We start from the raw sequence: 25,366 nt of genomic DNA, 5'->3' as shown, positions 1-25,366 counted from the left end.
TGAACACTTAAAACAGGAATGCTGTCAATGCCTAACACTGAAGACTATCTACAGCCTACAAAACTCTGAAGACAAGGGTTGGATCTAAACCATGGGATTACTTCCCAAAGGCTCACTTGAGCTGCATCCAGCTTGGGACATGACATAGGTGTGTGTTGTTCTTTGTGGTGAGGCACAGTCTAGCCAAGGACATTTCCAATTAACCTTACCCTTAGAACCCACCCACCAGTTCTGTTATCTCAGTTTTGTGATGTCTGCATCTGTCAGTCATGAGCAGTTGAAGTAATTTCTTTCTGCCCATCCTCCATGGCCACAGACTCCACTCATTGTCTGTAAAGAGTTATTCCAGCTCTGAGAACAACCTGGGCAAGTTGGTAATGATGATCCTGCTGAGCACATGGCTGTGCTTGGAATACAATATGAGCTTCTTTCAGTAGCAATTAACATTTGGATATTAAATACTCAAAGCTACACAATGCTCCAGCCACTCCAGCTGGATAGCAAGCAGCTGTGAGCTTCTTCTGCATTCAGGTCAAAAGGATGGAGAAAATAGCATTAGAAACATTTCTTGTTCCTAATAAATAAGGGTTGACAAAGCAGCATTAACAGGTAGAGTTCTCAGCCAAAATGTAGCTGACATAAAAGATAGGTACCAAAAGCTGCTGTGCTCCAGAAAGCTGCAGTAACTCTTGTGGTAGCATTGCCTCTCCTTTGAACCTGATGTTGGCAGGAATCTGGAGTATCAGTGCCAGCCCAACCCACCAGTCCTGCCTGCCTCTTCTCTTGACTGCAGTCTCTGTGTCCAGAGCACAGAATTGTAATTAAGCCAACTGGTTATTCTGAAATAGGCTTGTTGGAAATAAAATGGTAACCTGTTGCTGGCTTAGGAGTATTTTGCAGAAAGGAAAATCCAGCACAAAAAACCACTCCAATGTCAAGTTTTCTGGGTGGCTTATGTTTCTCTCCCTGTCTCTTCAGGCTTACTGGAAAAAGATGAATCAGCTTTTGCAAGCCCTGAATCAGAAGCTTGCAACCCTCAGCCATGGGCAAGAAGGGATTGTCAAGATCAGTACTGCTGTCTCTGATAAGCTGGTTGCCTTTAAAACTAAACCTCCATCAATTCAGAGAGAAATCCTGAGCGTCTGCAGTGACCCTTACACCCTGGCTCAGCAGCTGACACATGTGGAGCTGGTAAGTGGGAATGGTTCCCAACTTCTGCAGCCAGAGATGTTATTTTAAGCCATCAGCTGCTAAGTATTCCAGACATAACCAAAAAATGTCTGCACTGCTGCAGCATATCCCCTGCTGTATCAGCACTGCAGCATGAGGCAGGGTTTGATGGGTTAAGAGATGTTTGAGAAGAAAACTATATATCAGAGTGTCCCTGTGCAGCTTGGAGCAGGTCACTGCACTTCAGCTTGCTAATTTGTGAAATGACAGTCCTATCCCAGAAAAGTCAAGTCCCAGGAATGTCACTTCTATAAGGTGCTCAGAGCCCCACAAGCTCTGCAGCTGCTGTTGAAATGGCTGGTCATTAACCCTTTTATAAATTTGGAAGAAATTTTAGCAGTTCAAATCCATTTCTCCAGATATACAAAGCAGTGGGTTGTCTGATGTGCCTTTCATTCTTCCCTTTGGGATTTTGTGCATGGACGTATAAGGGTGTGCAGATACCACCCCCACAAATTGCTGCTGTTCCCCCTGTGCTGGGCTGCATTCTGCTCCCAAGCAGGCTCTTGTGTGAAAAATTGCAGTGCTGTAGCCTTGGTTGTGCTGTTGTGCTGCACACCCTTCTCCCAGGGTCAGGTGCTCCCCACAGACCTCCTGGGTGTGCACAGAGAACATAAAACATTGCTGCCATCTGCAGATCTCTTGTTGCTCTGGTGCCCTGCTGCCTGTCCTCCTTCCCTCTGCTCATCCTTCAGGGGAAGGATGGAAAAACAAAACATGAAATGCACTGTGGATTGCAGTGAGTGTTAGGAAATCAGAAATTTGGATTTCTGAAGATAGTTTATATTCTGTTTGTCAAGAAGTGGAATGGATAATTTTCAGAACCTGCAGCTTTGGCTCTCTTTGCTTTGTGTAACTTAAGCCAGAGAATAGAAGTCCTTTTGCATGGAGTTTTGCCTTGCTTTTGTTTTTTTCCTCTTCCACAGTGCAGTTGTCTTCCAAGGGGAAATTCCCTATAACTGAGGCATCACTGCCTTTTTAAAACAGATGCAGCTAGAGATTTTAATTCCACTGTACTGTAATCAATTCTCTTTACTTTCTTGTTCATTGCTATGTCTGATATATCAAGTGCTCTGCACTGAAACTGTCTGATGCTTATTTGTTAGTAAGAATTATTTGATACTTATTTAAAAGATTTATTGATTAGTAAGAGCCCTATACAGTTATCAGTGTTTAGGTGAGAGGCCCAGAGAAAAAGCATAGGACTAGACATAAAATTTTCCCTTGACCAGAATTACCATTTATTTTATTGTTGCTTGAGTATTCTAAGTTTTGACTGTAGGAATTACAAAATACCTCCTCTGAAATACCTTTGTGGCCTACAACCTACTGAAAATATTTATTTTTCTAATAAACACATTTAAGGAGAGTGAAAAGTCTAGCAGGAAGGTCAGTGTGTTGGAGCTGCCATGTTTTTCCAGGAGCTGCTGGAGGTGGCCTCTCTTACTAAGAGAGATTTGGATACTTTATTTATTCTTGGTTTGCTTAGTGCCTGGGACACTCTCCAGTGTAAGCAAAGCCTTTAATGTGTCATGAGCATCCTCAGTGACCCAGAGCCATCACCCCAGGGCAGCACCTGAGGGTCAGTGGGCAGGAGCCAGGGCAGAGCCCTGTGTGGGCAGCTAGCAGAGGATTGCTGTGGACTCCAGATAACAGCATTACTGCCATTGTAACAGCTGGGAAACAACTGGCTGCTGAGTGATGCTGGACCACAGCAGGTCTGAGGGAGCACCAAACAGAACTGATGTCTGTGGGCTCCCAGATGAAGCCCTGTGCATCCAGCACAGTGGAGGGGATTCTTATTGTGGCTTGTCAGTAATGAGATGTATTTATTCTAATTTTCATCTTTCTGCTGACATAGTTCTAATTGTTGTTATGAATTTTAATGTCCGTTAGTTGGCTGTCTGCAGTTCAGTGGCACCACTCAGAGCTGACAGAAAATGATGCTGTTTTATCAAGAGAAACAGAAGATATTCTGGGGTGCTTTCTTATTTTTCCCTCTCTCTTCCCACTCCCCTACCCTCAACAGGAAAGACTAAGTCACATTGGACCTGAGGAGTTTGTGCAGGCATTTGTACATAAGGACCCTCTGGATGGCACCAAGGTATGGCTTCTCCACATGCAAAGTGTCTCCTGTGACCACAGCTTGTCCAGTTGTGACGAGGTCCCCAAGAGCAGGGCCTGAGTCACAAGCTGGCATGGCCAGGCCAACTGGTGACCTGTGTTGTCATGGCAAGGCAGAACCTGTTGGCAGAGCTGGCACTGGCAGGTCACTGCCATTCCTCCCTGGTGACAAACTCCCTGGCCACCACCCTGGTGTGCTTTTGGACCTGTTCCTCCCGAGCTGCTTTGACTGGGACGGATGCTTGTGGCTGTACACAGCCAGGGAATGTCTGCTGCTCTGGTGAAGGACTAAAGGCTCTGGGTGTGATGTAATGGCCTCAGTGTGTGCCCAGACACCACAGCCATGAGTCAGTGCGTCATGAATCAACTCTTCTCTCTCTACACAATAACCCAAAGCACCACAGCGAGCAGAGTGCCTGATCAGGGCTTCATCCAAAGGCTGTGAAAGCCACTTGGAGTCTTTCCACTGATTCCACTGAGGTTTGAAGTAACATTTCAGTGAGTGCCTCAGTAAGGAAAGAGGCTTCCTAGCTGGAGAGGGAGAGTCAGAGATTTCACATACTGTCTGAAAAGAAAAGGTGGAAAATTCTTGCCCTGAGCTGCGAGTACATTCTCACTGAGATCATACATCAAGGGCTGAATTTCCTCATTGGATATCAAAGGTACCAGGAAGACCTGTGCTTGTAGAGCTGCAGAAGAGCACCAAAATAGCTTGTAATGGTGAAAAGATGGATGGATGGATGGATGGATGGATGGATGGATGGATGGATGGATGGATGAAACATGCAACATTGGACCCTTTCCTTCTTGGACTTGTGGAGATTCTGCAGTTTGTTTCAGCAGGAGGGAAATAGGCAGAGATGGAGTTCCAGGTATTCTGGGCATTGATCACATTCCTTAGAAAGGAGCTTAAAGGCAGCAAATGTGTGTCAGAAACACGCAGAAACACAAGATACCAAACCAGCCACAGTGAGATTTCAGCCACCTGGGCTTCAAGTCAGCAAGGCTGATCACAGTGGGGGGAGTCTGGAGCTTTTCTTCATGCTCTCTGTGGTTGATTTAGGAAAGCTTCTGTGCCAAGATACAGCCCAGGGGGAGAGCATTGCATGCAGAATCAAAAAATAGTTTAGGTTGGAAAAGACCTCCAAGATCATCACCTCCAAACCTTAACCCAGCACTGCCAAGGCCACTACCATACCATGTCCCCAGGTGCCACATCCATACATTTTTTGAACACTTCCAGGGATGGTGATTCCATCACTTTCTTGGGCAGCATGTTCCAATGCCTGACTGCCCTTTCAGTGAAGAAATTTCTCCTAATATTTAATCTAAACCTCTTCTGGCACAACTTGAGGGCATTTCCTTTTGTCCTGCTGCTTGTTATTTGGGAGAAGAGACCAACTTACAACTTGAGGGCATTTCCTTTTGTCCTGCTGCTTGTTACTTGGGAGAAGAGACCAACTGCCCCCTGCCCTACAACCTCCTTCCATGGAGCTGTGGAGAGCAAGAAGGTTCCCCCTCTTTGTCTCCAAAGCTCCCTCAGCTGCTGCTCCTCAGATTTGTGCCCCAGCTCATTTGCCCTTCTCTGGACACATCTTTGGACAAAGTAGCACAAACCTGATGTGGAATCATATTCCCTGACCCCTGCAGAACATCTCTGTCAGACACAGGGAGTTGGCTCAGGTCTGAATTCCCTCCAGCTGGAGATCAAATTAAACATCTTTCTTGCGTGAGGGCTTCAAAAGGCTTCACTTATGAATGTTTATCAAGCATTCTGAGCTGCAGATGGAAGATGCTTGGGAGGTGCTAAATATTGCTGCCATTTATAAAGCTTAACCTTTAAAAAGCAGTCTGTCTCCACTTTACTGTTGCACATTTCTCACAAGTTTTGCGTTATTAGCTGTGGCTCTTACGCCCTGGCACAGGACAACAGTTCTGAGATGGAAATACTATTTTCAGAACAAAACCTGAGGTTTGTGTACTTTTTCCTGTAATAGGAAGCAAGAAACAGAGCATGTGAAAAGCAGCTTCTATGGTTAGACTGGGGCTGATTCAGGTTTCCTTTGGGTTTTTGATATTTACATGCTGCTTGCTAACATTTACTTTTGAGATGCTTTAAAAATACACTTTTATTGTGTTTGTAGTCTATTCATAAAGTGGCTCAGAATTTCAGTCCTGTTAGGATTTGTTCCTCCATAGCATGGTACTGTGATTTCTGTTCCTAAACACGTCTGTGTACAGAATCACAGGTGAATATTTTCTTACTTTGAGTTACCTTGGGAGTCATGTTAAGCCACATTTCCAAAGGGGTTCTTAGTCACTGGTGTACCTTACATAATATGGGCGATCCCATTGACATTAATGGATCTTTGCTTATGCATTATGATTTTCCTCTTAGTGGTGTGTGTTTATGGTACCTCTGGGAAACTGATCATCCTAGTAAAACAAAAATCAGTATTCTCTGGTACCCTCTAGTGGATGTTACTGACTGTTCAGACAAATCTCTTGAACTTTAGAGAGCTGAGTGTCCTAGATGGATTGTCTAAGAGTTTAAAGCTGGGCAAAGCACTTGAATTTTTACAATCCCAAGCAAAATATTCAGACTGTGTGAACTGTCCCATCACTCCTCTGAAGTCAAATTTTCTGTTGTTGACAAAGGAGCTGGAAGAATTCAGCCAAGTATCTGCTCACATAGCCTGTATCAGTTATGGGAATTTATGTTAAGTTTTATATAAATAAGTGAAAAATATGCTTCTTGTAGTGGCTCTTATCAGTGAAATGCCTCTGGAATGTTTGACCTGTTCAAACATAGCCATCCAGGCAGAGCTGGTTGCTAAGAACCTGTTTTTTCTGAAAACTCCCTAAGGAAAATAGTGGGGTTTTTTCATAAAAAATCAACCAGAACTGTGTTTCATCTTGTTTATCTCTTGTACACTTGACTAAATTCTGGTCCCTCCCCTGCAGAAAAGGGCTGTGGGTGATTTTATTTACTGAGGTGGAGGAAATCCTGTAATCAAAGTCACAAACTGAGCCTGCTGTGGAAGACTGTGCCTGTCTTACTTTGTCTGCACGTCCTTGTTGGTGTCAGAATCCTGCAGTGCCTCAGCTGTTCCTATCCCAGTGAACAGGGTCAGTGCAGACTCTCAGTGAACACTTGCTGCAGGCAAAAGGGGGCTGTTTTCTGGACACCAGTGTGAATTGTGCAGTGTGACACACCCGGGTATCCACAGGATTTTTAAAAGGGGCCCTTAAATGCACAGTCTTCCAAGAGAAGAGAGAGATGTGGCCAATAATTACCTTTGTGCAGTATTTCTCTTAGTGATCAGGTCACTGACTGGAACACATTTATATCTTTCTGTGCTTTTTTCCCCTCAGACTTGTTTCAGTGAACAGAAGAAGACGAGTAACCTTGAGGCCTATGTGAAATGGTTCAATAGACTCTGCTATCTTGTAGCAACAGAAATTTGCATGGTAGGTTACAAGTATGCACCACATTTTACCATATACCTGAAGTACCACTCTGAGATTTTATATTAATAAGCAATCCTGGGGATTTATTTCTTATGACCCAGCTAAGCGTCTGCTGGTAAGTTTTAGTAGTGTTGCACTTGCAGAAGAGACCTGATAAATGACAAACATATTGCAAAACAGAGGTGGTGGCACACAGGGGAACGCACTGTTCTCTTGATGTAGTAGGAGCACAGTGTGGAATAATGAACCCTGCAGGGAAAAAGAGAGGAAAAAATGCCTTGAGTTATCCTGTGAGATTTCTGCCAGCAAAGATTCTAGCAGAGCCATATTTGTTATCTGTCATCCTAAAGATCGGCTGTGTGTGTGAATTCCCACTGCATGGCTCTCTGTCCTGCTGCCCATGAGTGTGGCTGTGGTCGATGTTTCTTAACTTGTAGTGGTTTTAGTTTGTTTAACTTGGTCCCATCAAAATGAAATTCATGCTTTCCTCTTTGGAAAGGGTATGGAAGGGAGGAATACTCTTAATAGTTTAAAGAGCCAGGATAGCCTGTGACACATAAGAATTACCATTTGAAGATCATCTTTGGAAAAGTTAGGGTGATTCCAGTCCAATTAAAATGTGTATTTAAAATGTTATCATTTGGTCTGGCTATATTGCTAAAGGGACAGGAGAGGGAAAGGGATTAATGCAATGAAACAAGCTCTTTCTGAGACAAAGATGCTGCTGTTGCAGGGGTGTGAAATCCTGCCCTTGGGGAAGTCTGTGCTGATGAGCCTACGGACTTTAGGGAGGCCAGCAGGGAGCTGAGGCTCTGCTTGGGCTGCCTGTTCCAGCACTGAGACAGCCACTGGGGCTGGGAATTGCCTTGCATTTCTTCTGTGTCACTGCAGTGAAAGCTTTGATTTCAGAGGCTGCCAGTCACCAGCATCCACTGGATTGCTGGAACAGAATTAGGGCCAGTGACTGAAAGCAGATGGCCCAAGCTGTGCATGAAGCCACGCTATGCATGGAACAAATGCTTAGGATGACCTCCAGTTCTGCATATGCTCATTACAGATACTCATTTATTTTAATTTACAGCCTGCAAAAAAGAAACAGCGAGCACAAGTCATCGAATTCTTCATCGACGTTGCCCGAGAATGCTTTAACATAGGGAATTTTAATTCACTGATGGCAATCATTTGTAAGTACAGCTTCTAACCAGGTCTTCCATCAGCTGTCACAGATGAAAAAGCAAACCCAGCTCTTATCAATGGCTCTGTTTTTTTCTCTCTCACTCATAGCTGGAATGAATATGAGTCCAGTTTCCAGGCTAAAGAAGACTTGGTCAAAAGTGAAAACAGCCAAATTTTTCATTCTGGAGGTAAAAAAAAAATAAATAAATAAATTCCTGATGCACTGCTTTAATTATATTCAGGATATTTTTGTTTGGAATTTTACATTGTTATCTGGGTGTGAGATGTCTGGAGACACATTTCAGAGGCAGAGAGCCTGATTCTAAGCTGAAATATCCCAGGTGTAGGGAGGAGGGTGTAAAGCTGATGATATGTAGAGGGAATTCAGAGTACTCAAGTAAATAAGAGGAATTTAAAAAACCCCAAAATATGAACATATATGGACACCACAGTGCTTCTGCATGTTTTTGTTTGGTTTGGCCATGGGCACAGTGCTGAATGTAAAGCTCCCAATCTATACCTTGGAGGCTGAGTGAACACCCCACAATATTTTGTATTGAGAATTCCAGGATTTGGCACACATGGAATGTGCAGTGCTTATTTTTCACATAAAACCTCAGTAAGCTGTCAGTAGAAATATCAAATGTATAAACAGCCATGGGCTGCAGACCTCTCATTGCACCCTTGGTGCGTGGGGCTCTGTGGATTTTGAAGATGTACATTTTGAAGATGGAGGAGGGTCTGCTCTGCTCACGGTTTGCTACAACTGAGTGTAAAATCATCTTTAGAAAGCCCAGGCTAGTTTCTAACCAAGGTGTGTTATTTTGTGCTTGTAGCACCAGATGGACCCTACTGGCAACTTCTACAACTACCGGACAGCGCTGCGGGGGGCTGCCCACAGGTCCCTCACCGCGCACAGCAACCGGGAGAAGGTGCGTGTGAACACAGCCCACGGGCTGCACTTCTGCTGCCACTCTGTGGCTCCAACACTTGATGCAGATGCTCTCCTCCCTTCTGTGGGTCACCAGTGCAAAGCCTGTGTGCTTCACGATGCAGCCAGAAGTGTAAAATATGGGGGAAAAACGTGGTTGAAAGAGTCTGGATAGGATCAAAGCAAATCTTTGTGGGCTTGCTGTCAGACATTGGGAGGGTTAGAGAGGGCAGGACACACAGCATGGAGAACTTTGTTGCAAGTGTCTTTACATCCCTGGAAAATTCACACTGTTTAGATTGATAAAGCTGATGGAACAGGTATTCCAGGCTGAAAAGAGTTTTATTTTGGTAATGGAGCATGAGCCTGGCAGACCAGGCGGAGCTGTGCTTTGTTACAGCTGTGCCCCAGGCTCTGGCACAGAAGCCCCTGTTGTGTGATGTGTGAGGTGAGATGGAGAGCAAAGGGCACAGCCATGGAGGCGAGGTGGATCTCCATTTACATCAGGGAAAGATGATTTACCACAAGTCCTGCAAGGGAGTCTAGTCTAAATCCATTGCAGCAAATTCAGGGTGATATTCTGTCCTTGTGAATTTTCATTTCATTTGGTTGTTGCTGCCATCTCAGTGAGTGAGAACTGAAGTGTTTTATCAGTGTTCGTGGCAGATGTGGAGCTTTCTGACATGTCACTGATGCTGCAAAAATCAGATTGACAAGATGTTAGAGTGTAGGATCCTCCTGGTTTGTGCCTCGATGTGTTTCTTGTTAATTTTCTTACTCCTCCATTAAATTCTTTTCTTTTCTTTTCTCTTTTCTTTTCTTTTCTTTTCTTTTCTTTTCTTTGTATGTGAAAGAGGGTTTATGTTTTACACTACAGTTGCTCATAGTCATAAATGGGTAATCTCTGCACTAAGCATGGCAAAGCTAAAATAGATGCTGCATGAACAAGCACAATATGGAATTTAGTATTCATTCACTAGAGGAGCCAGGCCAGATGCTAATCTCACACCCCTGTAAATTTGATGTAAATCTGCTGAAGCTAATGGAATCTCACAGCATTTACAGTGAAATGAGATCAGCATCTGGTGGCAGGCTGACTCAGCTGCAATGGGAGTGCACTGAGTTGTTCTGAAAAGCACTTCTCTATGCAAAGGAGAGATCATTTGGATGTGTGTGACTAGAAAAGCAATCCTTTCAACTCTCACACTGCAGTAAGGACCTGTCAGTCTGATATGCTTTTGCAGTTTAGCTCTTCTGCAACCATCACAGATATTCAAACCAGTTGCTTTATTGTTTGACTTAATTTCCTGTGAAGTTAGCAATCTCTGTCATACCTCTACCCCTAGCTGGTTAATACTGATGGCAGAGAGGTTATTAGACTGAAAGGAATCTATTTTACATCAGAAAGAGCCCATATTCTGTTTTCCTTGTGTAGACAACATTAGTTCAGGAAAATGCTCCAGGATGTGACTTGGTAGCTGCTTATACTGGGTATTTTACAGTGTCAGATACAGCAGATCATGTAAAGCTTTCTGTAGGATTAAGGAATTTTGTTTCTTTTTATAAGCAAGATTATAATTTAATTGTTTTAATGAACATGAACACATCCAAAAGAACATGATGACTTCTTTTTGATAGATGTTACATTGTTTCTTGGCAAACTCATAGCAAAGCTCACTCTGAAGAACATTTTTATCTTCAGACTGAATTGTGCTTGCAGAGGGGTGTACTGGTTAGTAAGCAAGTCTGGTTTTGTCTGTGCAGTCAAATGACCTGTGCCAGCTCCAAAATGAAGTCATTCCACTGGGAAACTGCATTGTGCTCATGGCATAGCTCTGGCTTTGAAATGTTGGGAGTGTGTACAGCACAGCACTGTGTGTTGTTGCTGTCTGATACTGTGGAGCAAGAACAAGTCAGATCTCATTAACTTTCTTCTTTCTGCAGGAGGCAATTGTCCTTCAGCATGTGGGTGGGTTGGATGGCATGGAAGGGGGATAAAAATGGGGAGAAATATGAGTTTCTGGCACTAACCCAGGTTTTATGCTAGCAAAGTGCCTGGAGTGAAGCCAATATTACAGTATAATTGTAACAACTTTTGTTGTTTTTCCTACAGAAATTTGGAAAGCAAAACAATACAGGGTAATATATTTTTATTGGGAAAATAAATGGTGACCAAAATACAGCAATTCCATGGAAATGTGTAGAGAATTGGTATGTCTTTTTAGCACCTTTTGGAAGAGATGAGAACAAGCTCTGCCATGTTCTGAGCTGACTGGGGGCTCTGTAGCTGTATTACCCTGGCATCCAGCCCACATTTGTGTACCTTTCCTCTCAGCAAGGCTTCTCCTTCATCTTTAGTACCACTAATGGTGCTGACCTTTCTCCCAGGCAGTGGAGCAGGACAGAACAGGCTCGCATCTGCCTGCAAAAAAAATTATGTAGACAGAACCTGGCAGTGATTTCTAGCTGGGGCTCAGTGTCTGGCTCCAGCTCTCTGTATCTTCCCACCTTTTGAGAACACACTGGTTACAGAGTTGTCATCATTTTTGGTAGAAAAGAAACCACATAGAGTGAGTTGTATTCTTCACTGCAGGTGGATGATCTAGTTTGGGTAAGATGAAAATAAATCCTGCAACACACTTAGCTCTGTTTGTCTAGAATTTGTTCCACCTGATCCTAATAGGAGGGCCCAGCATTTTGGGAGGATAAGGCTGTGCTTTGTGTTCATTCCTGAGTTTTATCAGTGGAATGTATCAGGATAGGTATCCAGTGGCTCTTGGGGCATCAGTCCAGGCTTTTTTATGGCTGTTTGCAGTGACATTACAGAGTTTATCTGTGGCTGTCCCATAAGAAAGCCAGCAGAGATGCAGATCTTTAAAAGTTTACTGGATGTGGTAATTTAGCTAGAACAGAAATTGGCTTCCATTTTCACAAAACACACTGGCAGTAGCTTGTGGACTCTTTGCCTCAGTGTTTTCACTTCTATGGCTTGTTCACCCTCATTGGAGCATCACAGCATTGTAGCATCCATGTAGACTGGAAAATAACAGCTGCCAATCCTGTTCTGTCCATTTCATATCCTGTTACAGCTATGTACAGCATGAGATATAAGGAATAACATTAATGAGATGGAATAACATTAAATACTTAACTAAAGGATTGCTCTCTTGGCTGTTTTTGCTTGACATGAGGGCTCTTTAGCTTTGGTGCTGCTTAATAAGCTGCAGCTCAGTTAATATACAAACAGACCACTGGAAATATTTGGACACTGCCATGCAGTGTGTTTTCTTTTATGTTCATGGTGGCTAAGTTTGTGCTTGGTGGTTTAAAAGACAGACATTGCTGCCACAGGAAAATTCTCACAAGGGCACATGCTGACCTTCAGCTCAAAGCCCCCAGGCAGCCTTTTGCTGTCACAGTGTCACTGCTGGAGTGGTGGGCAGACTGAGGTTTGACTGTCAATTTTCATGGACTGGTCCTTAGTGTTATCTTTCTTTTTACTTTGAGCTGTGAGACAAAGGACCCTGAGAGAGTCTGCTTCACTCTGGATCTCTGCTGAGGTTGAGGATGCACTTCAGGAGCACTATTACTGCTTTCTGCTGTAGAACATCTGGCATAAAATTTATTTATCCCTGCTTGTAATTCCATCAATTTCAACAGTCCTACCCAGACTTCTTTTATAGCAAATTATGACCCAACTCTGATGGGTAAGAGGGAAGTCTTGGGTCACTGCTACATGCCACTCTGCCCTGGATGATGGCCAGGGCTAGTTTTGAGAACTACAGTGGTCTCTCTGGCTACTGTTAGCAGTTTCCTGTCAACCAGCTTAATATTTTCAGTCCTGTTGTCTGCAGGTTAATTTGGAGAAGCAGGTTGTACTAATCAGGCACCAGGAAGGAAATTGCATGCCTCAAGAGGTAGCCATGCTTGGAGCTGTTGAAAATGAAACAGCTGCTGATTAACTGTTTGTAGACAAGTCCTTGGTCATCAAATTTTATGTTGTCTTTCCTTGTCCAGGGACAATATTGGTTCTTTGGTTCCCATCTGTGTTTAAATTGCTCCATTTGTGTGTTCAACATCTCTGCTTATAAGGACACAACATGAAAGGGAAAAGTTCTGCAGTGTTATTTTGTTCTTTGCTGTCTGATGTTGTCATCAGACAGTGATGTTGTTGATAATAAACTGGGCTTTTAGCACTTTCTTAGTCATGTTATTGTGCTCAGTGAACATTGTGTCCAGTTCACTTTCATCTCAGCATACATTCTCCTGGTGGCTGGAGGTCTCTCTAGACACCACTGCCCTTTTGCTGGCCTGTAGCTGTACTGCTTTTCAAGTGCACAGCACACTGAAAAGTTAATACTTCTTTATTCTCGTCTCTCCCAATTGAGTTGTTCTTTCATGCAGAGAAAATACTGAACTGAAAAGATAATGGTATTGTCATTTCTCTCCACAGATTGTGATCCCCTTCTTCAGCCTATTGATCAAAGACATTTATTTTTTGAATGAGGGATGTGCTAATCGCCTTCCAAATGGACACGTCAACTTTGAAGTAAGATCTGAAAAATGTTTTTACCTATCCCATTCTGATAGCTGAGGGACTATCTGAGACTATTAGCCTGCAATTTTCAGTGCAGACCATCAAACACTGAACATGTGGTAATATTACTATATCTGAGTGGAATGATTTTGTGTTTACAGAAGTTCCTGGAACTGGCTAAGCAAGTAGGAGAGTTTATAACATGGAAACAAGTGGAGTGTCCATTTGAGCAAGACCCTAACATCATCCACTACTTGCACACGGCTCCCATTTTTACTGAAGATGGTAAGACTCTGTACAATCACTCATCACTGAAAAGGTCTCTCTTCATCACTACTAATTAACACCCTGATCCATGCTTTGGTGATCTCTCTCACTATCCCAGCTGTTTCCTGACTTGCCTGCCAAGCAGCTTGTTTATGCCCAGTCTATCAATGTGTTTTTGCAAATACAGCCTTCATGAAGCTGCTGCCTGATGGCTTTTCTCTTGTCTGTAGCTTCTCTATAAGGCACTGTCTAGGAAGCTGCCATTGTGGCCTTATTTTTTTAATCATGAATTGAGGCCACACAAGCCTGTCATGGACTCCTGTGAATGTCAGCTGTCCCTTAGCCACTCATTCTGTGATTGATGGAACCAGAGCTAATTTCTCTCACAAACCAACGCTGTCATCTCCTCAGTAAACAAGGCCCAGGGCGATGGAGCCCAGCTGACCTCCTCCTCCTCTGCAGCAATGACATGTTATGTACAGAAAAGAATTTTTAAGAAAACCTTTTCTACTCATTTCAGCTGTAGCTATGAAAGCACCGTTCTGAAATTATTTCTCTGATTGTCTTTTTATACTTTTCTGTCCTCATCAGTTTGGTATCCAGCATGTCAGTATGTGTCACTTCATACTGGTTTGTGTCAGCTGCCTCTCTATACATTGTCACGCACAGAATTGTCTATAGCAGTCTTCCCATAAGCTATTCTCTTGGTGGGTTTATTTCTTCTTCATTCTATAGGCAGTTTTCTGTACTAATCCGAGGTAATCAGACCAGACAGCTTTTATTTCACAGACTACTTCAGACAGCAAAGTACTGCTTCTAAAATCCTGCCTAAATCTTAAGAATGACTGCCAAAATAGAATAATTAATATGATTAAAGTAATATGTATCAAAAGGAGATAGGATGAAGGCATTTCTTCTTGTTTTAGATTCTAAAGGGACAGAAAATGAAAGTCAGGGTAAAAGTACAGTTTTCAGGCTACTGGACTAAAAAAGAGTGACCTCAACCCACTAATTATATGCAGATTTTCTCCCTCATGTCCTCCCCTATAGTCATGCTGCTTTTGTGAAATGCTCTTTGCAGAAGCCACAGGAAACCTCCCCCATTACCCAGGGGCAGTGCAGAGTAGAAAGAACTGCCCTGAATGAAAGGTGGGAAGATAGCTGAGAGAGATTCAGCAGTGGCACGTGAAATGCAGCTGTACTGTGCTTGTCACGATGTGGAGGAATGGGGGCCAGCACTTGAATATTACAAGACAATGCATTTGTAGTACAGACTTGAATGGTGAGATGGTTCCAGCAGTAAAGAATTTTTATTCTTTATAAAGAATAAAATCATGAAACAGTCAAAGGAGGAAATGTGTGTGAACACAAATTACAGCCTGTGATTCTGTGAAGACAGTGAGATATTATTGCACTGCCAGCTTTTGCAGAGGAGACTACAATCTAGACTCAATTTGGTGTCATAAAATGCATCCTACAGTGTAAAGATTTGCAGGGGGAAAAAAAGGATATATTTATTTTCTTCCACTGCGTTCCTTCTCTGGTTTCTGTAACTCACTCTTACCTTGATGGTATTTTGTATCCATTTAAGATACCATGTCCTCATAAGCTTTAAAAAGATTGAGGAACATAAAGTTGTGTTATGTGATAAGAATATCCTTAGTTTTTAAAAGTGTTTAGGTGTCAGCTCTCACTGTTTCTTTTTTAAAGTTCATATAACTCTGGAGTAGCAGTGCTGTGATGAAGGAAATGAGCCCAGATCTCTGTATCCAAAACCAGAGACCATTCAACTGCTTAATATTGTAATGAGAAGATTGTGCTAACATATTTTAACTCTGGGCTCCTTTATTGTTCCATCAAAATTAACATAACAGTTTTCCAAGGTAGATATGTGAGCTAAACATCAGTGCCCCACTGATTACCAGCTACCTGAGGGAACATGAAGTTTTACAATTTCTCTTTCTGTCTGGTACAAAAGGACGTACAAGAATGCAGAGGGATGGGGGTTACCAATGCTGTTGTAAATAACACATATTTACCGTTTCCAGGTTTGTATCTGGCTTCTTATGAAAGTGAAAGTCCGGAGAACCAGACAGAAAAAGACAGGTGGAAATCCTTAAGGTAACCTCTCATTTTATCAGCTCATTTCTAAAGTCCCTCCAAACAGCTGTTCTGATACCAAAGCTTGTGAAGTGCAGGTATTTAAGCTGTAACCCCTGAGTGAGGTCTCTTCCATTTAAAGCTAATTTGCAGAGCTGAGGCTGCACTGATAAAAGCTCATTTTAATCTCAAATTATCCTCCCTGTAAAGAATGCCCTCAGCTTGCTGTACCCATGCACAAGCCTGATGCAGATGAAGAATGCTCCAGGTCAACTGGATCTTCCAAGAGTTTACAGCTCTTCTAAGAGATGTGAAATGGTTTGATATAAATGAAAATATGAAGAAAGTGATTAAAACAACCCAAACCTTTAAATTTGCTTTTTTTTTTTTTAAATTGTCCTTATGTTTTACATTTACAGATCCACTATCTTAGGAAAGACTTGAAGACTGAGAGGTTGTTGCAGTAGGTCAAGGAAAAGAAATCCGCAAACATTTTGCACTACTGATTCCAAAGATGCCTGTTTGGGATTTAGACAATTTCTTTTGTTTGAGTTTTTTGTTGGGTTTTTTTGACTGCCTAACGTGATGGATGAACTGGATTCATCCACTGAAATCAACAGAACTGTGTGCACAATGATGCTTTTCTAACTATGAGACAGAGAGAGGAAGGACAAACAGACTATTTGTGGCTGTGCCCAAACTGCGTCAGGATCACTGTAATTTTGCATCTGAAGGAAAATGCAAGAAAACCAGGAGCAGGGAGAATGATGGTACTGCAACAGAGAATGGAAAAGTATAAAAAAGGAAAGCAAAAATACACAAGAGTATTTCAGAAGCAGGTGCTTCAGACAGCAGTTCTTTAAACCTTTGAGGATTGTAAAATTAAATCAAGGACAGACAACAGCAATCTGGTTAATTGCTGAATGAAGAAAAAAAAGAACTTAACCTTGCATCAGCAGTCCCCCAGCCTTGTTGAACAAAGCATTGACTGCTGCAGGTTGGAGCTTGCAGGGATGAGGACTGGCACCACTCACACACATGTCTGTCACATGTAGGCCACGTCAGCGTGGGAACATTGTCCTGACCCCATGGATTTTTACAGAACAGGAGTGTGGCTCTTGCTTAGTTTATCTTCCCACCACTGTTGTTGCTTTCCTTACTGTGAATCTGGGCCGGTCTAAGGAAGGCACAGAGGGTTGATGGTGCTGCTTGAAGACACCTCCACCACTTCTGAGACTGAATGAAGAAGCAAATGACTCTGGACTCAACTTACCTCTATTTAATGTATGTAGTGTATTCCCTAAATTTATTGATGCTGAGTTGCATCTTTTAAGGGGTTTTATCACAGTAAAAAAAAAAAAAAAAAGGTACTGCATTACCATTTCTATCGGGTTCCAATTAACACAATACTGTTTATTTTGTAACGTGATACTTAGGAGGATGGGGGTTAATTGCTCTGAACTTAGGAACTACATGGTATGCTTTAAGAAGACAAAGGGTTTCAGACTGGAATGAATGCACTAAAGAATTTGTCATTCATGAGCAGATAACCATTTTTGTCTTTTTTACTTTTAGGATGTAAAGATCACAGTTTCCTTACAGATAACATGAAATAGGGACAATGTCTTGTGTTTAAAGTTGTACAATAATCAAGGTGCTACTGTAATAGATACATTAAATGATAATGAACTATATTAGATTCAAAACTAAGCCCTGACAGTAGACTTATTGTTTGTGTGTGGGAGGAATGTTCCTAACTGCCCCAGAAAATATCTCAAAGCTTAAATGAAATCTAAATGCCACATCACACTGAACTTTGCATTTTTATTACTAACTTGGTGCTACCTTTTCAGATGTTCCAGTCCTTCTCTCCCTACAAGAGAAGGATGCAACCCTTTCTTTGAAATCAGTAATAACTTCATTTCAGCACAGAGTGATTCCAAGTGGCTGTGGTGTTTTGAAAAATTAGGGTAATCACAAAACCTGGCTGTGTTGGCCTACTCAGCCAGAAAACTGGAACTGTTGGTGCCCTCTGCCAGGCCTCAAAGCTGTTGGTGCCTGAGTGAGCTGTTGACCTGGAGGCATGGGCAGGCTGGTGTTGGAGGGCAGCAGCCTGGGGATGCTCTGTGGGGTGCACTCCAGGTTTGATGTGTCTGCAGAGCAGGTCTGTGGTGGGTTATGGCCTGTGGGAGCCCAGTCTGGCTCACTGAATCCACTTGTGCTTGCTGAGCTGAGCAGGATGGATTCTTCTGGATTTGCAAACGGGGCTTGAGGCAGAACTTCAGATCTGCTTTTCCTGTAGATCTATCAGCACATGAATTCAGATGGGGGGACATAAACTCTAATGTGTTTATTCCAGCTTTGTATGGAAGAACAAAGTGTAAGGATGGTGCAGCATCATTGCAGCCACGGAATGATGACTGTTCTGCTGATACTGTGAATCTGCTGTTTGTTAATTTTTGTACATGAGCTGAGAGCTGTACAGAGAAATTATACACATATAGCTGTTCCTTCAGGCAGAACCATTTCCAAAATGAAGCCATTAAAAGCCTGTTAAATTTCAGATGAATCCAGAGCAATAACCATAAACGTATCTACAACAATGCTAATGTTTAAGTGTGTTTCCTAAATAGTCATTTTTTCTTACTATCTGCATATTTTTAACAGGCACAGTGTGACTTCACAGTGGAAATATGGGGGTTTTGCTTATCTGAAACCCAGTGCAGGTGGATGGGCCCTTTCTTAAAACCTGCCTTTTAAAATTGAAATCCTCACTCCTTTTCTAATGAGCCACTAGAGGTTGGTACTGATGAGATTAAAATATGGTTTCTCATTATAATTCCTTATATTTTGGGGCACCTTCCATGAATTTGGGCTATTTTGTAAGAATAAGTTTAATTAGATATCCTAAAGTTTATTGCTGTTGCAAACTAAACCACTTTTGTAGTCCAAAACTTTCAGACCTCAGTGCTTAAAATGGAAGCATAAAGGTCAGATCTAGGTGGGTGTTAAGGGCTTAGTGGGACTGTCAGAAGCACTAAATTATTCTTAAGCCTTTATGTAGTCACACATTTAAAAGGTCTTTTTTCAGAGGTGCTAAACATCCTCATCTCTTGGGGAGTAGTGAAGCAATTATTGTTTTATAGAGGTGCATGGCACATTAATCTGTAGTGTTTGATCTCGAGGGACATTCACTGCTCTTTGCAAAATGATTTGGAGATGAGAGTGCAAAACAACTTAAAATGAGAAGACAGTGCTTTTAAAAAATGCACTTCAGGAGACACAGCTTGTCTGCACAGAATTTTGTAGCTGAATCCTATTTAAACAGGAACAATGTAAGCCTTAAGTTGCAGCTGTCAGTTGCATTTCTAATCAATCTGTGGCCTAACCAGGGTGAAGAGCTCCTGGCAGGAATGGGGTTAGAGCCTTGCTTCACCAACAAGCACCAGTACAACTGAAAACAAAGAATGACAACTTGGGCAATAAATTTCTTCTAAAAATGTATTAATATTACATGAAAATGAGAACATATACATGTCCAGTAATCTTTTTCTTGCTATAAAGGCATAAAGAACTCCTGCCATGATGAAAAGAAAGGATCACTTCCCACCAAGCACTAAACCACTGTAAGGTGTGCAGTCATTAGACCAACATCTAGACAAGTTACTTGTAGTAATGTTGTGGCTTTCTAATTCTGCTTCTTTGAGTGGATTCACTCCCTGGCAGCTGCTTGAACTAATGCTACACAGAGAACAGAGTAAAGCTAAACCTGCAGGTCTGCACTGTTGGTATCAAACCCCTAAGCTGGTAAGATGTGAATATGACACAGTCTTGCAGAAGCATTAACTTAGTTTCTGGTATACAGCAGTATTTTAAAAGACCCCAGTATATGAAATCACTTCTGCACCTCCCCTGGTGTAATCAGAATGGTAGCAAAACTCCCATTTTTCCATTTCTTGAGTGTGCCATCCTGCAATGCAGGGATAAGTATAAAGCTCAGTGGAAAGCAGGGAGGGAACTGTGTGCCTTCAGCTTGTGTGAAGTCAGTAAATGAACTTGCTCAATGCCTTTCAGAAGACACTTAATTGTACAATGTTGACCTCAATTTCACATCTGCATTGATCACATTACTGAATTAAAGGTGCATGGATATAGGGCAGCTGGGCACAACTAAATTTTCAGGGCAGAAACTCGAAATGAGTCAAGCACTCAAGCATTCTGTGCACCAGAGTGCCCCGATCAGACTGCCATTATTCCCCCTCTTAGGCAATGAACACAATCCTGTTGTACATCTCTGGAAGCTCCCCATGTGGGTAAAGCAAACTGTGATCTCAGCTTCTGCTGAGTGTCACTTAAAAAAAGTGTGGACAGCTGCTAAAGCACTTCAAATAAGAAACAATTTAAATGTAGAGATATTTTTCTGAGCTCAAGAATATTTTATGATGTGGTCAGTGGTGATAAGATAATCACTCACTTAAAACTAAGCCTGTCCCTTCCCAATATCTTGGTTATTTCATCATGTTTTATTGCAATAGTGTATGCACCTTTTTTTTAAGCATATGAGCACTGGTTTGCAAATGACTGTAAATCCAGTTTAGAACAGAGCTCAGATCACTGAATATGTAATTGGAATTATCAACCGAAAAGACATGTTAGTAGAAAAAATAGTTATGCATATCAATATAAAAATGTTACACAGTTAACAGTCTCTGGCCTAGCAATGACTGTGTTCCATGGAATGAGACTGATTCCAAGCACAGCAATGTGCCAGAGGAAAAACTCCAATTAATTTTGATGTGCTTTGGAGCAGTCCTGCAATTATTAACTGTAGTACAGTTTTTAATTATTCATAGATATTAAGCTGTATTGCCAGCTGGTCTAGTCTCTGCCAGGTGCAACTCTCAGAGGGCAGATGCACTTAATAGGGTGAAAGTCCAGCTTAGCAAAAGTTTTCTTTGACATTGTTGAACTTTCAGCAGCAGATTCAAGGACTAAATCTGATCCAATGAATTAATGTCTGAGGGCAAAATTTGACTTTCTGGCTTTAAGAACCTTTTTCTCTTTTTATACTGGCAGAAATTAGCCATACTGTCTCAAATTACTCTCTCATTGGAAATTAAACCCCCTTGGATTGTGAACTGATTATTTCCATTGTTGTAGTTGCAGAATGGGGTTAGGGAGTGACAAGGAAATAAGAAAAAGCCCCTTTGTTACTGCTCAGAGACTCGACTGTGGGCCAAAGCTGTCTTTTTTTTGGGCTTTCTAACATCACCTGTGGAGTGGAATTCCCTCTGTAGGTGGTGGAGGGCATTCCTGAAATGTGGGTACCCAGCTCTCAGGATGGCAGCACAGGCACCGCCAGGGGATGATCCCAAAGCTGAGTGCACATTCACAGCTGAGCCTGCTCTCTGCTTTTCTGGGACACATCCCTTTTGAAGGAGAGACAGTTCTTGGAAGTTCACCTGAGGCAAAGCCTGCTATACTTCCTTACCCACCCAACAGAATGATTTATGAGAAAATTATTTGAGCTAAAAGAAGTCTTCTCTAGTGGACTTAAAACAGTGAAGAATGTGTTACTTAGTTGACAGAGATTTTAAGATCTAAGAAAAATAAGTATTTTAAAAATTATGAGAAATACTTTGATGGTTGTTAACCTTCATATTTCACTGCATGGTGGCAGAGTGGAACAAAATATCTTCTATTAATACCAATGGCAGCTAGGTTGGCAGGAGAGAATACAGTGAAATACTGGTGCAGAAAATGTTTGTTTTAGTATTGGCTGGAGTGTGTGCATTCCCCTGAAACCACTGCTCCCTGCTCTGTGGAACAGCTGAACCAGTTACCTTTTTAGATGGAACAGATCTGAAGTTTAATCTGGTTTGTATTAATTTCATTTAGAATTCTTTCTGCATATTGTCAGATAGGCAAAATATACTAAGTACACTAAAGCTGATGCTCATACAAGGCATCACATCCTGCATTGTTACATTATGCCAGTGTTGCTAGGGATCAAATAGCTTGTATGGCTGGTATTTCATATACTGTGCACGGGTGCAAGACACTAAAACTCAGGCAGCAGCCTCAGCTGCAGAAAGAAGCTAAGAATGAGTCACTCCTGCCAAGCTCCCCTGCCCTGCTCCGTGGCCAGCACAGGCTGGAGTGCTGGAAATTCAGAGTGGCTTGGTCTGCTCGCTCCTCCCTTGATGCCTTTCCCTCCACAGAAGTGGTATTTTGCTCCATAAACAGCTCTTGCAAAATGCCAAAGGAACATTTTTCTAGCTCTCTGCCATACAAAGGCTCTGTATTCATACTCCAGATCTGTCATAACAGAACAGGAGTCCTTCTCTCTTTTCATCCCCATGGCCTTAAAACTGCCAACCCAGATTAATATTGCAGTGTAGCAATGTTCCCAGGGCTCCTAGAATGCAGAAGACTTAGGAGTTCAGAGTTCAGGAGTCCTGCAAGTTAAATGGTTGTAAAGGAACCTTCTTTCTAAAAGGTGCAAAGCACCATCTGATGGAATTTTGAACAGAAAATTACATACTCCAGATACCTTTCAGAGCAACATAACTTCCTCAGTGAACTATTACTGGTCAGTACTATATCACCACTTTCATTATTGAATTATGCTTCTAAAATTCCAGTCTTTTTGAAATTAATATATGATGGTTTTTTGATGATTGGTCTGTGCGCAAACAGAATAGACAAAAAGGGGGCTGTAGTTTAGGCTATTGGTATCATCTGTGTTTCTTTAGCAGCCCAAGCTGTGTTATCACTTACTGTCTGTTCTTGCCTTGAACCAGAAGGAATTGTTCCAATACAATTGTTCAAATTATTAAAACTTACTGAAAGATGCACGTGCAGAGCTATTAAATTCAAGTGTTTTGAAGTCTGATTCTTACAAATGTACAAGTACTTCCCTTAGAGGTCTGTCTGTAAAAACACCATTACTACTACACAGCATAGATGGAAAACAAATTATCCTCTGGGTTCCAGAACTCTTAGTGAGCATTCATAAGCTTATAAAGGTGAAAAATCAGATTTTAAGATTTTTTTTTTCACTTTTAGCAACAGTGACTATCAACTGTCTTAACTCCAAGAACATAGTATTCTAAAACTATTAGAATGATACTATTTAGTCACAGACCTAAAAGCACAGAGTAAAAATGGGTAAGCAGAGCTATCTTTATTTTCAGACTGAGAAATTCAAAGGTTGCATGACAGGCCCAGGGCTACCTGGGAAGCATGTCCTTTCAAAAAATTATCCAAAAAGATACCCGAATTTTAGTTTTTACTTCTGGTGTTAGTCCTTTTTACAGCTGTGCTTAGATAAATGGGAACTAAACTATCACTTTAGGTTTTAAAAATAAACAAGCTAAGAAATAAATATGGCTTAAAAGAGTGGTATGTAGTAATCATGTGAGTGATAGCAATGAGGAACTGTGCTTTTCCTGTGTCTTTTTCATTAAATTAAAAAATTCATGTTGTGATTAGCATTTTCAGGTCAAATTGAAATCTCTCTACCATAGAATCATAAAATTGCAGAATCATTTAGGTTGGAAAGGACCTTTAAGATCATTGAGTCCAACTTTTAACCCATCCATAATACTCAAACCAGGTAGCTTTGTTAGAAATTCCCAGAACAAGTACCAACACTTTATTAATTGCACAGGCAGGAAACAGTAAAGTTACTTGAAAGTGGCTGTTATGATTTTGTGACTGTACATAGATCTTGCAAAATGTTATTGGTAATTTGCATCCTGTAGCCCACATAAACACTGCGAGAATAGCATGGTCATTGTTACGCTTTATAGCTGTTGTGGAAAATGTCTTAACCTGCATTCATGATGGTAGTGCCCATCCTACTCCCATGCCTTTTTATACAGTTGTGGTAAGATTGTTATGAAATCCTTTTGTCAGTCATGTTCCAGCTAACTTACCTATGTATAGAATTTATATATTAAACCCCCCCTAATTTATACTGTGTTTTAACAGTTTGCCTGAACTGTCTATGGTTTCTAAATTTTGTAATGTGAGTGTCAAATAAGAACAATTAAAAAAAAAAAAAAGGCTCATCTGTGTGGATTTTTTCTTTGGTTTTATATGTAGGAAAGATTTCTTCAGGATAGGCTGTGAAGAAACTCACTTTGCGTTGAAAGAGATGTCCCTGACTCTGCACAACAATTAATGAATATGTGTGTAGGAAGAAACCTGTGATTTCTGCTCTTTCTCATTTCCACTTTACTGCTTCTTTCTCCATCCTCACACATGCAGTTCAAGCATGTGCACTGCGAGGAAAGGAGACAGATTCACAGTTCCCATAATAAAGTGTTTTCCCAAATAGGAGCTGTAGAATGGAAACTTCTTAATAATAGGAGGAAAGAGCTGAGACTGGGTCTGAGTATTTTTAGTTTGTTTTTATAAAACTCTGCGGTAAAACTGATGTTTAAATGTGTTTTTTGAATATTTGTGTTGCTGACGGCAATACAAATAAGAGGTGCTACTGAGATGAGGGCCCCATTTCAGCAACAATGTACAGCAAGAGACATCGTTGGTTCAAGCAGCTTAAAACGCTTTTAAATAAAGAAGAAAGAGCCTCAGAGATGAAACTGGTGTAGACAGAAATGGTGGAGTTCCTTGATGTAACATTTGGCACCTGCACCACGATGGTTCTGTGAGTGTGTAACTGCTGGTGCTGCCTGCTGTCACCAAGGGAGAAGGGCTCACTGTGAGTGGTGGCACTGACTCCAGAGCCTGTGGAAGTGGATGTGCAACTCCTTTCTCAGCAGTGTTCTTACTCACAGTGCCAGAGCTCCTCTTGCCAAAAGGAACTGTTGAGTCGTCTGCCTGAATTTCCTTCAGACTGTGGCTTCCCCAGGCTTCCCCATGTGAAGTCCCCAATCCTCTATTAGGCTAAAACATTTCAATCCTCAGGAGGCCCAGCTGTGCCACAGAGAGTGAGAGAAGTCCAAGTTTCAACCACCGCTGTGAGCTTTTCAGTTACAGGGAGTGGCTCGGCTCAGCTCAGCCCAAGGGGGTCCCAGCTGGCCGTGTGTCACCAAAGTGAAAGCCAGGCTGCCCGCTGGACGGAACACTCCCTGCTCCGGGTGAGCTGCCATCGCCCTCAGCACAGCCCAGTCTGCCACTGGCCACAGCTCAGGTGTTACCTGGCCAAAACTTCTCCCCACCAGGGAATGAACACAAGTGCCCACACTCACACAAAGTTTCTGGGTCACTGCTTTTCTAAGAAAAATTCTAATAACTCCTAAAGAAGGAAAATGTGTCCCTAAGCCATAGCCATACTTTGTTCTTTTTTACCAGGCTGAGTATATTTGCGTTTTTTCTATTCTACTGCATAATCGAAAAAGAATAATTTTTAAAAATCTATTTTAAAATTTTTCTTTATACAAATAAACTCTCGTGGAATAGAAATGCAACTGTCAGTGGGTTCTCACTTTGCCTTTCAGCTGATCCACACATCCAAGCTTCTATTATCTCTTTGAATTTACATATGCCACAACAATCTGGGA

The 25,366-nt window shown here is 41.8% G+C and overlaps 1 protein-coding gene across 1 annotated transcript in view; it reads left to right on the top strand.

Moving 5' to 3' along the window:
* The window catches only part of RASGEF1C (RasGEF domain family member 1C), a 72,224-nt gene extending 48,319 nt beyond the window's left edge, over positions 1-23,905 (top strand). The window contains exons 5-14 of the mRNA XM_041482095.1: positions 979-1,191; positions 3,260-3,334; positions 6,730-6,825; positions 7,907-8,009; positions 8,110-8,189; positions 8,838-8,933; positions 13,386-13,481; positions 13,631-13,754; positions 15,785-15,857; positions 16,256-23,905. Of these exons, the coding sequence (XP_041338029.1) occupies positions 979-1,191; positions 3,260-3,334; positions 6,730-6,825; positions 7,907-8,009; positions 8,110-8,189; positions 8,838-8,933; positions 13,386-13,481; positions 13,631-13,754; positions 15,785-15,857; positions 16,256-16,280 (981 nt within the window). The 3' untranslated portion in view covers positions 16,281-23,905. The remainder of the gene's footprint in view (positions 1-978; positions 1,192-3,259; positions 3,335-6,729; positions 6,826-7,906; positions 8,010-8,109; positions 8,190-8,837; positions 8,934-13,385; positions 13,482-13,630; positions 13,755-15,784; positions 15,858-16,255) is intronic.
* Positions 23,906-25,366: the final 1,461 nt, after the last annotated feature.

The sequence above is a fragment of the Pyrgilauda ruficollis genome, unplaced genomic scaffold (assembly GCF_017590135.1).
Source record: "Pyrgilauda ruficollis isolate IOZ18807 unplaced genomic scaffold, ASM1759013v1 scaffold57, whole genome shotgun sequence".
NCBI lineage: Eukaryota > Metazoa > Chordata > Aves > Passeriformes > Passeridae > Pyrgilauda > Pyrgilauda ruficollis.
Note: the sequence above shows the minus strand (reverse complement) of the source record. Positions and strands in the feature narration are given on the sequence as shown.